At 47.9% G+C, this 17,399-nt stretch overlaps 1 protein-coding gene across 1 annotated transcript in view; it reads right to left on the bottom strand.

Annotated features, from left to right (window-relative positions):
* dnai3 (dynein axonemal intermediate chain 3) overlaps positions 1-17,399 on the bottom strand; it is a 121,316-nt gene that overhangs the window by 85,621 nt on the left and 18,296 nt on the right. Inside the window, exons 5-8 of the mRNA XM_041207850.1 lie at positions 16,383-16,523; positions 10,985-11,184; positions 6,091-6,207; positions 1,196-1,386 (exon numbers count right to left, since the gene is read on the bottom strand). Of these exons, the coding sequence (XP_041063784.1) occupies positions 1,196-1,386; positions 6,091-6,207; positions 10,985-11,184; positions 16,383-16,523 (649 nt within the window). The remainder of the gene's footprint in view (positions 1-1,195; positions 1,387-6,090; positions 6,208-10,984; positions 11,185-16,382; positions 16,524-17,399) is intronic.

The following is a 17,399-nucleotide window of genomic DNA, read 5'->3' as shown; positions in this document are numbered from 1 at the left end:
AATGTTATATGTTTCAATTAGATCTGCACATATTCTTCTAAACTCCTGGGAGTGTAGACCTAGTCAACTCAATCTATAAGGAACCTAATCATTTTTTCTCCAGAGTTTATTTTGGGTAAAAGAAAGAAAATGCTAGAAAAACTCAGCAGGTCTGACAGCATCTGTGGGGAGAGAAACAGAGTTAATGTTTCGAGTCCATATGACTCTTCAGAGCACCTGATGAAGAGTCATACAGACTCAAAACCTTAACTCTGTCTCTCTCTCCACAGATGTTGTCACACCTGCTGAGCTTTTCCAGCATTTTCTGTTTTTATTTCAGACTTCCAGCATCCGCAGTGTTTTGCCTTTATATCGGCTAAGCCTAGATAGACAAGGGGTACTGGTACAGATTCTACGGCTTTGCACCAGTGAGCACATCACGAGAGCACTGCCTGCGATTTGCCATCTGTTCATTCCAGTTGACCGGAAATGGCAAGCTATGTGTGCTCATGGTTTTCAATGATGTGCTTCTTGTGAGTGATACTCCCCACTGTCAGCATCAAATTAGCCCCAACATTATTGCCATTATCTAATAAAAATGGGTGTTATCCAGGGATATTTTGTGAGAGAGAAATTGCGGGCAATGGGAGATTGATTTTACATAATGATAGCGAATTGACTGTCTGTTTCATCTCTCCTGGTTTTGTTTTTCACAGTCTGCACCTTTCACAGTCTCAGGACGTTCTGAAGCACTTTACAGTCAATGGAGTATTTCTGAAGTGTGGTCGGAATGGATTGCAGCAGCCAATATGCGCACAGCAAGCACCCACAAATAACAACGAGATAATGACCAGATAATCTGTTTCAGTGATATTAGTTGAGGAATAAACATTGGCCAGGACACAGGGAAGAATTTTCTGACCCTCCTTCAAATAGTGCCCTGGGATCTTTTTCAGGCAGGGGGCAGAGGGCAGAGAGGGGCTTGGGTTAATACCTCATCTGGATAAGAGTACCTTGTACAGTTTAGATCTTCCTCAGCGCTGGTCTGGAGCGTCAAGCCTAAAGCTTGCACTCAGGTCTCCGGAGGGGTTTGGAGTGAACAACCTCCTGAGGCAGGGGTGAGAGTGTTACACACTGTGCCAAGCTGCGCCTTAAGAGTGCTGAACCTTCACCCTTGCAAGTGTATGAATAATTCCTATGCTGAAGTTCAACTTACCCAGAATGGTCGGGTGCCATTCAATGTTGTTAACCCTCTTTCCTTGGCTCTTTTGAAGGTCGGTGAAGGACTGGTACTCCTTTAGGTGGCAGTCTGCCTTTCCCCCAAATGTACTATCCTCATCCGTAAGCCCCCTCCAGTCATCGTAGAAGACATCCATAATTTCATTTTGCTGTAAGGCTAACTCAAACCTGCCATGAAAGAGCAGCATGGTTGGTGCTAATGATATGCATCCAGACTGCGTCAAGAGTAACTGCGTTCAATTCTGAGCACTGCACTTCAGACAGGATTAGAATAGAATAGAATCATTACAGCACAGAGCCCTCTACGACTCTATAGGCTATGGGCCTAGTGTTGGAAAATGGGATTAGAATAGTTAGGTACTTGTTTCACCAGTGCAGACTCGATGGGCCGAAGGGCCTTTTTCTGTGCTGTGGCCCTCTATGACTCTAGGAGAAGACCATTCAGCCCATCATGTCTGTGCTGGCTCCCCTAAGGAGCCACTCTCTCCCCTCTCCCCACAACCCTGCACAATTCCTCCCTTTCAGACATTTCGAAAATGTAGAAAACTTTACAGCACAGAAGAAAGCCACTCCGCTCAGGCTGTCCGTGCCAGCCAAAAAGCGAGTCACCTGGCCCAATCGCATTTTCCAGCACTTGGTCTGTCTATTGCCTTCGGAAGTGCAGGTTCATCGGAATGATACCAGGACTAACCGGGTTAAGTTATAAGTAGTATAGACTCTAGGCTTGCATTCCCTTAGGTATGGGAAATTAAGGAGTGAACCAATTGGGGTGCTTAAGATAATTAGAGGGTTTGATCAAAGTTTTCACTATATTAAGGGGAACAGATAGGGAGAAACTATTTCCACTTGTTGGGGAGCCTAGGACCGGGGGGCACAGACTAAAAATTAGAGCCAGGGCTGGAACTTCTGCGGGCTGGAACTCACAGTCGGATTGCCACTCTGCTCCTAGTTACTTACCCTGAAATGCGGCCGCTCCCTTCCCGCCCGAGCTTCTCACTCGGGCCGGGTGAGGAAGGTGCTGTGGGCTCCCGAGTCAGAGGTACGGAAGCTACGCCCCCATTTTTACAGCACTAGCTGCCATAAAGCGGGCAGATTTAAACATTCAGCTGTTTTGAGATGCCAGGGAGAGGGTAAGCATATAAAGTTAAATGTGAAGGATTGGGGAGGGGGACGGGGTAGGGTGGGTGGGGGGGTGTAGGGTGGGTAGGGGATAGGATGGTGAGTGGGTAAGTGGGGGTGTAGTTACTAAGGGGTGTCAGGTGGTCAGTGGGGGGCTCAGGTGGTCAGTAGGCATGTTGGTCACTGGGGGGGGTGTTGGGTGCTCAGTGAGGGGTTGGAGATGGTAGTCGGGGGTTGTGGGATGTATTGGGGGTGGGGTTGTTGGCAGGGGTTGGCATATAGTGGGAAGAAAAAAACATAAAACAGATTGAAAAAAAATTGGCCAATTTAAGTCAAAGAAGAATTCTAGTAAATTCCTGTCCTTGCAGTCTGGTCTTTGATCTACTTAGCTTGTCAGACAAAATCACTTCCAACAGAAATTACATCAATCTTTTACTTTATTACATTTTCTGTCTCTTCTGCTCTGAAGACGAGTCATAAAGACTTGAAACGTTAACTCTATTTCTCTCTCCACAGATGCTGCCGGATCAGCTGAGTTTTTGCAGTGTTTTTCTGTTTTTGCTTCAGGTTTCCAGCATCTGCAGTATTTTACTTTTATTCTATTATTTTGAGATCTCTCTCCATGTATTTCAAACTCTCCTTGTACCTCTCCTCCCACCTCCCTTCTCCAGTATCTTGACCTTCTACTCCGAAGGAAGAAGAAACTGAGGAAGAATAATGGACCATCATCGATTGGTGCTGTCGCTGTTTGGAAGATCAACACAGGAGCAGGAGGAGGCTATTCAGCCCTTCGAGTCTGTTTCAGCATTCAGTGAAATTCCGGTTGATCTGTATCCTAACTCTACCCATCAGTCTTGTTCCATATCCTTTTATCCTCATCTAGCCAACACTTAACAATCTTTGATCTCATGTTGTGCACCAAGCTGACATCTACTGCTTTGTGCAGGTGAGGGTCGAACACTTCTATTCGTATGACAAGGTTTTAGCTAACCTCACTGCTGAATGCCCTGCCTCTGATTCTAAGGTTATGTCCCCCCCAGTCCCAAATCACCCAACAGCGATAAAGGTTTCTCTCTCTCAACCTTAGCAATGTTTCAATATCCTAGTAGGTTCAATTGTATCAGAACACAACTTGCATTTATAAATCACCTTTAATGCACTAAAAGATCCCAAGATGCTTCACAGCATTGATTATTCGATCACATTTGACACTGAATCACATCAAGAGATCTTCGGGTGGATGACCAAAAGATTGGTCAAAGAGATAAGTTTTAAGGAGCATCTTAAGAAAGAGGTAAGAGAAGTTTAGGGAGGGAATTCCAGAGCCTAGAGACCAGGCAGCTGAAGGAACGGTCACCAGTAGTGGTGCAATTAAAATTGGGGATGCTCAAGAGGCCAGAATTGGAAGAGTGCAGGTATCATGAAGGATTGTAGGGCTGGAGGAGATCACAGAGACAGGGATCCAGCAAGGCCATGGAGTGATCTGAAAACACGCATGAGAATTTCAAAGTTAAGGTGTTGCTTAAACAAAAGTCAACGTAGGTTCCCCAAACATGGGGTTGACGGGTGAACAGGATGTGCTGTAAGTTGGATCACAGTGGGCAGAATTTTGGATGATCTCACATTTAGAGATGGTGGAACATGGGAGGTCAGGCAGGAGTGCATTGCGATAGTCAAGTCTAGATATAAAAAAACGCAAGGATGGCTTTTGGTCTTCCCAATAGTTAACTGGAGGAAACTTCTCCTAATCCAGTGGTGGATGTTGAGTAAGCAGCTTACAGTTTAGAGCGAGTGGAGGAGTCGGGAGAGGTGGTGATGAGGTAGAGCTGGGTGTTGTCAGTGTCCATTTGAAATCTAATTTTGTGTTTTCGGACATGGGCAGTATGTAGATGAGAAATAGGAGCAGCCCAAGGGTAGATCTTTGGAGGACACTAAAGGTAATGATGGGGGAGTGGGAAGAGAAGACATTGAAGGTGATTCTCTGGCTACAATTAGATGGATAAGAATGGAACCAGCTGAGAGCAGTCCTACCCAGCTGGACGGCATTGGAGGAGAATGGTGTGGTCAACCATGTCAAAGGCTGCAGACAGGCCGAGAAGAAGGGAACGTTTATCACAATCACTGTACAATGTCACTTGTGACTTTGCTAAGAGCTGTTTCAGTACTGTGACAAGGCTGGAAACCTGATTGGACAGATTCAACCAGGAAGTCCCTTAACCTTCTATAATCCAGGGAATGCAAGCCTTGTTTATTTCATCTCATAATCTAACCCTTGGAGTTAGACTCCCTGGATCTCCTCTGCTAGGGCCTATATAACCTGTATATTATACAGTGAGGGCTGTTAACCCTCCAGGCCTGCCCTTGAGTCTTTAGGAATTAAATATTAATCTCCTGGGCACTGCTGTGAGCAAACACTAGGATAAAAATCTTTGGGAATTTCTGTGTATTGTTATGATCCAGCTGATGGCAATACTGGGCAAGAGTGAAACCTTGCCTGATAGATCCTAACATTTTTGTAGAAACTGTGGAGGAAATTTACTAAACAAATTCACAACTGTCTGCTGATGAACTTTTAACATAAAGAGTAAAGTATTTGTTAAATACCAGACAAAAAGGTGGGAAAGATCTCAATGCAAACAGAAGAAGACTCTTCAAATTCACACTATTCCTTTACCCCTGTAATATCTTTACAGACACTTAAACCAGTGAGGAGTTACCACTAGCTTGACACAAAGGCTTCTCGCTTGGGACTGGCACAGTTGCAAATGGTTTTCTTCCAGTGAATTCCTGAGCGTTCACTTGATGCTTTACACCCAACTTGTATCTCTCCCCAAGACACCCAAAAACTGCACTCTAAATTCAGTCTTCCTGTAGCACCTCTGCTAAACTCCTCACTTTACTGAGTTCCATAACTGACGGTTCAGTCAACTAATGTCCCAATACGCTTGTAACATTTTCTTCCCAGAGACCTGAAAATCTAAGTGTTCACTCTCTGACACACACTGAACTCTCTCTTCTATCAACTCTTGTTTTTTTTTGTGTCTGTGTCTCTGGACCACTGTCGCTAGACAACTGTAAAGTTTTTCTACTTTGTGTCCCCCCCCACCACAATCACTAAACTTCTCACCCATCTCTTTAACTTCAGGGATCGTAAAACCTCATAAAAAATGTATATATACAAACAAACCCAAAAGACCTGGCCTTTTAGTCAAGAGTCCAACCAGCCTTCCCAGTACTAAGGTTCACAAACAGAACCTAAATGAAATTGGTACCATTTTACCTTTCTTAACACACGTGCGCACACACACACACGCGCGCACACACACACACGCACGCACACACACACGCGCGCACACACACACGCGCGCACACACACACGCGCGCACACACACGCGCACACACACACGCGCACACATACGCGCGCACACACACGCGCACACACACACGCGCACACACACACGCGCGCACACACACACACACGCGCACACACGCGCACACACACGTGCACACACACGCACACACATATTTGTAAATATTCAACTTAAAAATTATACATTGTTCATAACAGTATTTTCCATTTTCTTTGAACACTTTAGCTTATCAATATATATGTAGATGGGGGTGCGAGGTGGAACTGGTGGTGTAAAAAAGGTTATTTGACTGGGAAGTTAGGATGGTCATGTGATATAACCTCCAGTAATACATCCAACCAGACTTGGCAACTCTACATACAACTGCGATCTGCCACCATACCTCAATGCAACCGAGTTGATAAATGTGTTGAGGGCTTCAGATTTTAAAATTTCATCTTTTTCCTCCTGCGTAAACTCACTGGGTGTATATTGGGTGCAAGCATTCCGAGGGTAGGTCCTGAAACAGCAACAAGCCACAGTTAAAATGTAGTAAAAGTCCAACCAGGAGGCTTTGTTGAATTTTATGTGATTAATCATGCAGAAACTTAGAATCATACACCACAGAAGGAGGCCATTCTTCCCATCATGTCTGTGCTGGCCCTTTGGAAGAGCAATCCAATTACTGCCCTCTTCCCATTGCCCTGCAAATGTCTCCCTTTCAAGTACTTATCTAGTTCCCTTTTGACAGTTGCTGTTGAATCTACTTCCACCTCCCTTTCAGACAGCACATTCTAGAACGTAACACCTAGTTATGAAAAAAAAAACTAATCTCCCCATCAGTTCCTCTCCCCTGTTATCTTTAACCTGTGTTGTCCAGTTACTAAACCTCTTGCCACTGGGAATATATGGACATACAAAATAGGAACAGGAGTAGACCATTCGGCCCCTCGAGCCTGCTCCACCATTCAATAAGATCATGGCTGATCTGTTTGTGTTTCAAATTCCACATTCCCATCTACTCCCAATAATCTTTCATTCCCTTGCCTAACAAGAATCTATCTACCTCCTCCATAAAAATATTCAGTGATCCCACCACCACCGCCTTCTGAGGCAGAGAGTTCCAAAGTCACATAACCCTCTGAGAGAAAAAATGTCTCCTCATCTCTGTCCTAAAAGGGCGACCCCTAATTTAAAAACAGTGCTCCCTAGTTCTGGACTCACCCACAACAGGAAACATCCTTTCCACATCCACCTTGTCAAAGCCATTCAGGATCTTATATACATCAATCAAGTCGCCCCTCACTCTTGTAAATTCCAGTGGAAACATGCCCAGTCTGTCCAAACTTTCCTCATAAGACAACCCACTCATTCCAGGTATCAATCTAGTAAACCTCCTCTGAACCATCCCCCAACGCATTTACAAGTAAGGATGTAAATCAGTTTTTCTTTATTTACTCTTTCAAAACCTTTCACGATTTTGAACACCTCCATTGGATGCTCCTTAAACTTCTCCAACCAAAACAACTCTAGCTACTCTGGTTTTCTTCATGTAATTAAAGTTTGTATCCCTGGTACCATCCTGATCAATCTCCTCTGCACTGAACCTAATGCCTTGCATCTGTTTCCATTATCCTCTCAGGTACTGTGTTCTGCAGCGTAAGAACTCATGATGCATAAAAAAAAATCTCCTCATCCCACTCTCCGATTCTTCAGCTATCACCTTTACTGAGCTACCATCTGGCCGTTGTTGGCAGATCGGCACTTATTGCCTTTCCCCAACTGCCCTTGGCAAGGTGGTGGGGAATCACTTTCTTGGCGACCGAGTGGCTTTCTAGACCATTTCAGAGAGCGGGTAAGAATCAGAAAACATTGCTGTGGATCACCTAGAGGCCCAGAGCAGTAAGGACTGAAAAATTTCCTTTCCTACGGAACACGAGGGAACCAGACGGGTTTTTAACGACAATCCGGTTGCGGGCTGGGGCGGAATTTTCAGCTCGCCAGGCAGACGCGCGCCCCCAGTGCACACGGGAGCGTGAAACGACGCGCGATGACATCGGGTGAGAGGGTCTCGACGCCCTCGTGCACTCGCGCGATAGTTCGGTCGGCGGGGGCACGCCCCGGAGTCCGGGGGGGAGGCGGTGCGCGCCAGACAACAACAACGACGAGGGCCCATTGACCGATGAATTAAATTGAAATTTTCGCCGCCCGTCCGAGCTGGTGGTCGACGGGTGGGCGGGTGAATAGGCTGGGGAGGCCTTCCCGCTTTTTTGCGATTACTCCCTCCACGTGGGCGGGATGAGGTTTCCAACAGTGACCGAGGAAAACAGATAAAAACGTTTTTAAGCCATTCTTCACAGGCCCATGTTCATGTGACAGTCACAGACGTGGCTTTCCTTATTTTTCGAACCTTTACTTCTCATTTTAGAGATCTTCAGCTCCCTGAGGCAGCGCTGTGCCTTTGGGGAGCTTTGGGTGCAGGCTCCCCTCCCCCCCCAAACCCCACCCCCACACCGCGCGTGCCCAAACCTCAGCGCCCGCGCTCCTCCTGCCCCCACCCCAGCGGCGCTGAGGCACCCAGGGGTGGGTTTCGCACTGACTGGCCGTTAATTGGCCGACCGGCGGTAAATCGTGGTCAGGGCCCGAGCGGGGGGGTGGGTGGGGAGCAGACAATTTCGCGGCTGCTCTCGGGCCCACCCACCCACCGCGCCCGCCTCAACGAGGGGAAAATCCTCCCCGCGGCCCCCATCGCCAATACTACTTTCTCCAAATTCCAGATTTATTTCGTTAATGGGATTTAAGCTCCCCAGCTGTGGGTGTGCATTGGGCAGGGTGGGGTGGAGGGGGGATTTGAATCCTTCCGCCCCTGTTTGCCGCGGGTGTGTTCGGTGGCGAGGTCGGAGAATCCCAAGGGAAGGCCCTAATCGCCCTTCCTGACGACCTAAATCCAGGGTGTGACTGTCCCCTCCCCCATCAATGGCGGGCTGCATTTCCCACTGTCGGGCGTCGCAAACTTAACTGTAATAATCAGCATCTCGTTATTGTGGCCAGCGCCGGAATCAAATTTTATGTCCCACGAGAGAGAGAGTGTTTCCACGACAGCGTGAGTGACAACTGCCTCCAGAAGGCGCGGACCTGGGGATCTCAACATCAAGGGGGAACTCGGACGTGAGGGCGTGCAACTTGGCGCAGCGCCCGCGATGGTCCCAGCGGCTCCGTGGACCCGGTGGGGGGGTGGGGGGGGGTCATGGGCAAGTCTCCACAGCGGCTTCTTCGTGGCTGGCTTGTGGTGCCGGGGCAAGGGGTGACAGTGCGAAGGAGGAAGGAGGAGAAGGGAACCTCGGGGTTAAGGCTACAGGGCAAGGGTCGGGGTGGGTGTTTAAGGCAGCACCAACTGAAGTTTGAGCACAAAGACATGATGGGGATGGCAGGGTTGGTGGGATGGGGGTGGGGGCAAGAAAACCGCTGGGCTAATGGCAAAACATGTCAAAGATAGCACTCCTTCGCAGCTGAGCGCGTTTAGCTAGAGCTCAGTTGACATGCTCGGGGTCAGCCTAGTCAAGCAATTGTGCCCACCACACAAGCAGCACTAATCCCTGACAGTGCCAATGATTTGCTCCAGTGCTGTTACCCCCTCACGCGCTCACTTCAAGCTTGAATGATGATGCTGCAGAACCCATGGAGTAACTGGGCAAACTTGAGGATGCCCTTGGGAAAGGTGCCCATCGAACACTGATGGAGGGGCGCGCTCCTAGTCCCTTGCATTATGTTCCAGTTGACATTGAAAAGTCGCCCTCGTGCTCCAAGCAAACCGTGAAGCCTTGGAGTCCAGATTAGGACAACGCCTGCCCCTGAGGTGAGAGTTCAGGATGTGGTCAAGTGGCTGAAACTGTCGCCAGTCGGTCATGTGGTATGCGGGGAATGCTGGGGTGGGGGCTGTGCTGGGTGTGGGCACGGTGAGCCAGCATGGGCACTAAATACTGGGCATCCATGTGGCTGCCTGGACTCTCTGGCATGTGTTAAGGGGCCTCGAGAGGCAGCCACAGGTGATGACTTGACCAAGAGTGGCCCTTAGGAGACAATTATTGACCCTTGTGTCTCTCTCTTTGATACTGCAGTGAAGAGACCATCAGGAACATGGAGCCCAGTGATCTCGCTGTCTGCTTCATTGCCTATAGGCAGGAGGGAAGAAGGAGAAGAATGAGACAGAGGCACCTGGCTCACCAGAGGGAGGAGCAAAACCCTGAAGACCAAGGGACAAAACGGCATCCTGCGCACACAGAGGATGAACCCCAGAGAGCCGTCATTCATGGGCGGATCACTAGACCCAGGGTCTGCAGATGGTGCATGTACTACCTGCAGATGAGCGAGAACCAGTGTCACTGACACCTGCACATGTCAAGGGAACTGGTCATTCACATATGCCACCTTCTGCAGGATTTGGCACCATGGGGGCGCAGAGGGCATCCATTGCCATTGACAGTTACAGTTATTGCCGCACTCAATTTCTACAGCAGTGGCTCCTTCCAGGTCTCCACTGAGGACCTTTGTGGGATCTCGAAAGCCTCCACCCACAAACGTATCCAGGAGGTCACAGACACCATTTTTGCCAAGGCACACACCTTTGTCAACTTCGACAGAGATCAGGTGAGCCAGGAAGTGAGTGCGCTGGGATTTGCTGAGATTTCCGATTCCCAGAGGTGAAGGGTACTATCCACTGCACCCATGTGGCTCTTAAATCTCCCTGGCAACAAGCAGTCCAGAATGTGAACCGCAAAGGCTTCCACTGTCTCAATGTTCAGCTGGTCTGTGACCATAACAAACGGATCATGCAGGCGTGTGCAAGATACACCGGAAGCATCAACGACTCATACATCTTCAGCAGGTCTCAGACCCCTGACATCTTCCAGGGATCACACAGGCTGCAGGGCTGGCTCCTCGGTGGGGGGGGGTAAGGGAATCCCTGCGAAGGACATGGCTGATGATACCCGTGTGCCGGCCTCAGACTCTTGGTGAGAGAAGGTACAACGAGGCTCATGCCACAACCCGGAGTTTGGTTGAGCTCACCATTGGCATCCTGAAAATGAGGTTCAGGTGCTTGGGCAGATCTGACACCCCAGAAGGTGTCATGCATCATACTGTGTGCTACAGAACCTGGTGACACAAAGCGGGGAGGACCCGGATGATGAGGAGATGCAAGAGCTGCATGTCTCCTCCGATGAGGAGGAAGTTGAAGGGGATGAACAGGTTAGTAAGTTACGGTTAGGACTGCCCTGGTTAATCAGCATGTAACTCACCATTCTGTCTGTGTGCTGCTTTCCTCTAATATCTTGACAGCCTGTATCCCTATATCCCTCTCCAGCTTTTTGATGCTGAAATTCTTGTCCTGGTAGGATGTGCACTCGATGTAACTATCCTTTGTTTCAGCATCGTTGCGATCATCAAAGACCACCGGTGCCCCAAATTCTCTGCGGATACGCGAAATCATAAATTTCACCTGCATTGAACAAATAAAACATTTTGCAATCGGAATTATAAATATAAGCCACATTGTTTCTTTTTCTTTCTAGGACTAGGCCTGATATCAAGTAAGACAAATGATTTTTTTAATAATCATCCTTGCATTATGAGTAATACATTTCTAATTGCCCCTTGAGAAGGTGGTGGTGAGCTGCTTTCTTGAGCCGTTGCAGTCCATGTGGTGTAGGTACACCCACAGTGCTGTTAGAGAGGGAGTTCCAGGATATTGACCCAGTGACAGTGAAGGAATGGCGATATATTTCCAAGTCAGGATGGTGAGTGACTTGAAGGGGGACTTGCAGATGGTGGTGTTCCCATGCATCTGCTGCCTTTGTCCTTCTAGGGCTAGAGGTCATGGGTTTGGAAGGTACTGTCGCTGTCAAAGGAGCCTTGGTGAGTTGCTGCAGTAGATAGTACACACTGCTGCCACTCTGTGTTGATGGTGGAGTGAGTGAATGTTGAAGGTAATGGATGGGGTGCCAATTAAGCAGGCTGCTTTGTCTTGGATGGTATCCAGCTTCTTGAGTGTTGTGGGAACTGTACTCATCCAGGCAAGTGGCGAGTATTCCAACACACTCCTGACTTGTGCCTTGTAGATGGTGGACAGACTTTGTGGAGTCGGGAGGTGAGTTACCACAGATTTCCCAACATCTGACATGCTCTTGTAGCCACAGTATTTATATGGCTAGTCCAGTTCAGTTTCTAGTCAATGGTAACCCTCAGGATGTTGGTAGTGGAGGATTCAGCGATGGTAATGCCATTGAATGACAAGGGGGGATGGTTAGATTCTTTTTTGTTGGAGATGGTCATTGCCTGGCACTTGTGTGGTGTGAATGTTACTTGCCTGAGCCGGAATGTTTTCCAGATCTTGCTACATGTGGACATGGATGGCTTCAGTATCTTAGGGGTCACAAATGGTCCTGAACACCTCAATCAATAGTGAACATCTTCACTTCTGACTTTCTGATGGAGGGAAGATCATTGATGAAACAGCTGAAGATGGCTGGGCCCAGGACACTACCCTGAGGAACTCCTGCAGAGATGTCCTGGGGCTGAGATATTTGGATTCCAACAACCACAACCATCTTCTTTTAAGCTAGATATGACTCCAACCAATTAAGAATTTTCCTCCAATTCCCACTGATTTTAATTTAGCTTGGGCTAAATGCCATACTCAGTCAAAAGTGTCCTTCCTGTCAAGGGCAGTCACTCTCACCTCACCTTGGGAATTCAGCTCTTTGTCCATGTTTAGACCAAGGCTGTAATGAGGTCAGGAGTTGAGTGGGCCTGGCAAAACTAAAACGGAGCATCAGTCAGCAGGTTATTGCTGAGTAAGTGCCACTTGATAGCACTGTCGACAGCACCTTCCATCACTTTACTGTTGATCGAGAGTAGACTGATGGGGTGGTAATTGGCCAGATTGGATTTGTCGTGCTTTTTATGTACAAGACATACCTGGGGAATAGTCCACATTGCCGGTAGATGCCAGTGTTGTAGCTGGGCTGGAACAGCTTGGCTAGGGGCGTAGCCAGTCCTGGAGCACAAGTACTACTGCCGGGATGTTGTCAGGGCCCATAGCCTTTGCTACATCTTGCTCCTTCAATTGTTTCTTGATATCACGGTTGGCAAGAGAACCAGAAGTGACTTTTTTGGGGGGATTTTACAGGATGTTGTTGTCGCTGGCAAAGCTCATCCCTAATTGCCCTCGAGGTAAGTGGCTTTCTAGCCCATTTCAGAGGGCAGCTAGGAGTCAACGATATTGAGTCTGGAGTCAAATTTAGGCCAGACCAGATAAAGATGACAGGTTTCCTTTCCTTCAGGAGATTCATGGACCAGATGGGTTTTTAAAATAATTGATAATAATTTCATGGTCACCATTATAAGAATAGCTTTTAATTCCAGATTAATTTATTGGGTTTAAATTCCACCGGTTGCAGCGGTGGGTTTTGAATCCATGTCCCCAGAGCATTAGCCTAGGCCTCATTAACATCACTCCACTTTGGAGTACATTGTCCGATTTGGAATGTAAGGCCTGATAGGAGGTGGATATAGATTCAACAGTGACACTCACATCTCATGAAAAGTTTTTAAAAAATCACTTTAAGTATATGTCCTCTGGTTATTGGCACTTCCGTCATTAGAAACAGCCTCTCCTTATTTATCCTTATCTGGTTGTAACACCTCTTTGCATCTGTGTCTGGGTGTCGGACGGACATCAAGAACCATTTCTTCAGATGGTGACCCTGATCCCCCAGCAGCCACCCTGAACAGGTGAGGCACCTGCTACTTTCCAAGGATAAAGGCACTGCCCAGGAAGTGAACACAGACCTCGACCATGCACTTCCTGTGGTCACAGGTCAGCTAGACATTCAGTGAGCAGAACATATTGTCATGGGCTTAGGGGTACAGGAATCTGACTGGCTGGTCTGTAAGGGCTATGTAGATACAGCTGATGACCCCCTGGACCTATGGGAATCCAGTGATGGTGGCTGCAGTGGTTCAAGAAGACAGTTCACCACCAACTTCTCAAGGGCTATTAGGGATGGACAATAAATGCTGGCCTATCCAGTGTTGCCCACATCCAGTAAGTGAATAAAATAAAGAGAACCCCAATGCCCACTGTGCCTTCATTGGTCAATCTGTCTCAAAATGGATATTGTTCCCTGCTCTCTGAAATAGGGTAGCCATGAGCTGCATGGTAGCACGATGAGCTGTCCACTGCAAGATGTCACCCAGGTCTGCAGCTGATTCCTAGAACAGCCCAAATGTATAAAAATTCAACACCACCGATGACCTTGATGCCTGCAGCTACTGGACTGCCAAGGGAGCCATGAGGCATCAGGTCATTGTGGACCAGAGACAAATATCCAAGACCAACTGCCTGTAGAGGTGAAGTCTTCTACAGCACTAGCGCTCTGTTATTTGCAAGTATCTGACTCTTGAGTGATAAACATGATGATGTGGGGACTGCCTTCTCCCGCTTACAGCCCCTTTCTGTAGTCCTCTGGCCTCCTCCTGATCAGGGGGATGTCTCTGCTGAAGCTGCTCCTTGTTTTTCTCTCCCTCTCGCATCCCTATCTCTACACCCTTGCCTGCTGCTCCTTGATTTACCAGGGCTTTCTCTGCCTCTGATGCACAATGTGGTGCCAACAGCCTCACATTCCCCACAAGAGTCCAAACGCTCATTCCTCACAAAGGCAAACTTCCCAGCACCAACAATGCTTTTCTGTGCCGCTGCTCGAGCATTTGAGTTTAAATCTCCCATTTTCAATGACTTTTACACACTGCAGTCATGAACACTCATAGCTCCTCACGGTGTTCCCAACAGCCCTGCACTAACATGTTCCAGACTCCCCCTTTTCCCCAAGGCTTCGCAATTGAAAACTCCAAACTGTTGCTCTCTTGACTCCTAACGAACTCCACAACGAGCACTTAGTTTGAGGCATGCAGGTTGCTGTCTCCCCCTCCCCCAATCCCTTAGGAATCGTACACTGAGACATCAGGAGCCAGTGACGTCTTCCCAGTGTGTGATTTTCTGGGCCCACTCACACCCGAACTCATCCTCACGGGCAATTGAAAATTCAGCTTTATGTCTCCAGTCACAAAGCCCCAGTTTCCCATTTACTTCACTAACTGCTCTATTAACCAATCCTGTCACCTTCTAAGACTTGTGCACCAAGCCCCCCAGGTCTCTCTGCTCGTGCACCCCCTTTAAAATTCAACCATTTAACTCATATTGTCTCGCCTCATTCTTCCAAACAAAATGTATCGCCTCACACATAATGTGTGAAATTTCACCTCTTTTGTCTGCCCTTTCCACAAACCTATGTCCTTTTGAAGCCCATTCCTATCTTCGGCACTGTTTACTACATTTCCAAGGCGCCCCCACTGGGCGTGATTGAAGGGGCCGGAGCATATTAAATGCGAACACACGAATTAGGAGCAGGAGTAGGCCACTCAGCCCCTTGAGCCTGCCCTGCCATTTAATAAGATCATGGCTGATTTGAATGTAACCTCAAACCCGCATTACTGCCTTTCCCCGATAACCTTTCACCCCCAGGTATCAAGGCCACCCACCCTGAGCTGTCCGCTATAATACAGTAGGTGGGTAAGGCAACTAAGGGCCAGTTAAGGGCCTAATTCTGTCTCTCCAACATAATATGGTGACCAGTGATGTAAGGTCAGGAAGAAAGGGAAGGTTGCCTCTTTTGGGTGGGGGAGGGGTGCCCTTTCAGGGCCCCGTCCCCTAAGTTGATACCCTCCCTTAATGCCTCAGCCCCAGCCTCCTAAACCCTCCCCCTACCCTCTCCTACCCCTCCACAGGTCCCCGATCCCTCCCCACCCAAAAAACCCCGACTTAAGTCATTCTGGCATCCACGACACATCTACCCGGGGACTCCCTTGTAATCCCAGCAGAGGCTACCACTTGCTTCTGGCGGTTCTAGGGCTACTCGGCCGCTAGCCAATCAGCGGGGCCCTGAGGGTCAGAAGTCCCACACTCGGGTTGTTAAAGCCACCCCTCCCTCACCAGTGTATTATCTCGGCAAAGAGACCTTTTTTAAAACCAACCGATTTTACTCATGAGGGGAGTGAGGGAGGTGAGCTGTGCGCCCTGCCTTAAAATCCAGAGCCAAGTTTTGTGTCATCTGCAAATTTCAAAATTGTGACCTGTGCACCCAAGTCCAAGTTATAATGAGCAGATAAGATGTTTTCTTTATTGATGTTGATTGAGGGTTAAATATTGGCCAGGACACTGGGGAGAACTCTTCTGCTCTGGTCCAAAATATTGTCATGATATCTCTTGCACAGGGCAGGCCGAGACTCTGTTTAACGTCTCCTCTGTAAGACAGCATCTCGAACAGTGCAGCAGTCCCTGCAGTACTGCAGCGTCAACTTGGAGTTTGTGCTCCGGCTGTCCGCTGTGGGGCTATGAACTCATAACCTTCCGATTCAGAGGTGGGAGTGCTACCCATTAAGACATGGCTGATACCTTATTTACTTATAACCAAAAGAGCAAAGGCCCACTGTCCAGTGCAATATTGTACAGATGTGCAAAGTGAGGCAAGGAATTGGCCAAATTAGAGAAAGGTACTGACTGGCGGGCTCTTTGAAATTTACTTTGAGCATGCTCTGTCTCAACTAAGATGCCACAAAAGCGAAGGAAATATATTTGACCTTCGTTGACGACTCTTCAGCTTTTTCTTGTTCAATTTCAATGCCACTGCCCAAATCGGTCCAGCTCCTAAGAAGGAAATCTTTAAAAGATAGTTCCTCGTCCTCGTCCTCTTCCTTCGCATCCTGTTTCTGTTCAAGTGACTGCAAGGAGGAGAAAAATATATTTTTTTAAAAACACATGGTTTCAGTGACTTTTTCATAATCTTTCACTACAGGCAGTTAGACCACAGCAGCAGGCATGTTAAAACGCTGGGATCACTGGGAAATCCGGAACTCTCCCTTCCGAAAAAACTGTTAAGGTTAGGCAGTCACGTCAAGACCGAGAATGTTCGGCTTTTGTTAGGCAAGGGTGTGAAAAGTGTTTAACACACTAGTTCAGCCTCAGCTGCAGTATTGCGCCCAATTCCGGGCACCACACTTCCAGAAGGATGTGAAGGCATTAAAGAGAGTGCAGAAAAGATTCACAAGAATGGTTTCAGAGATGAGGAACCTCAGTCACATGGATAGATTGGGGAAGTTGGACTGCAGAACCTCAGAGAAAAGAAGGTTGTGAAAGGTTTGATGGAGGTGTTCAAAATCATGACGGGTCTGCACAGAGAAGACAGGGAGAAACTGGTCCCATTGGTGGAAGGATCGAGAACGGGAGGATACTGATTTGAGGTGACTAATTAAAGAAGGAATGGTGATGTGAGGAAAAACTTTTTCGCACAGTGAGTGGTTAGGGTCTGGAATGTGTTGTCTCAGAGTGTGGTGGAGGCATGTTTAACCGAGGCATTCAAAAGGGAATTAGACTGTTATCTGAAAAGGAAGAATGTGCAGGGTTGCTGAGAGAAGGCAGGAGAGTGGCACTAAGGGAACTGTTCATTCAGAGAGGCTGTGCAAACATGGTGGGCCAAATGGTCTCCTTCTGTAACAATTCCGTGATTCCTGTCAACAGATATGAAACAAAGTGGGTGAACAGGGTTGAGGGACAGGTCAGCCCTGATGTAATCGGATAGCAGACAGACTTAAGGGGCT

Source organism: Carcharodon carcharias, chromosome 16 (genome assembly GCF_017639515.1).
Source record: "Carcharodon carcharias isolate sCarCar2 chromosome 16, sCarCar2.pri, whole genome shotgun sequence".
Lineage (NCBI taxonomy): Eukaryota > Metazoa > Chordata > Chondrichthyes > Lamniformes > Lamnidae > Carcharodon > Carcharodon carcharias.
This window is presented reverse-complemented; position numbering and strand designations above follow the sequence as displayed.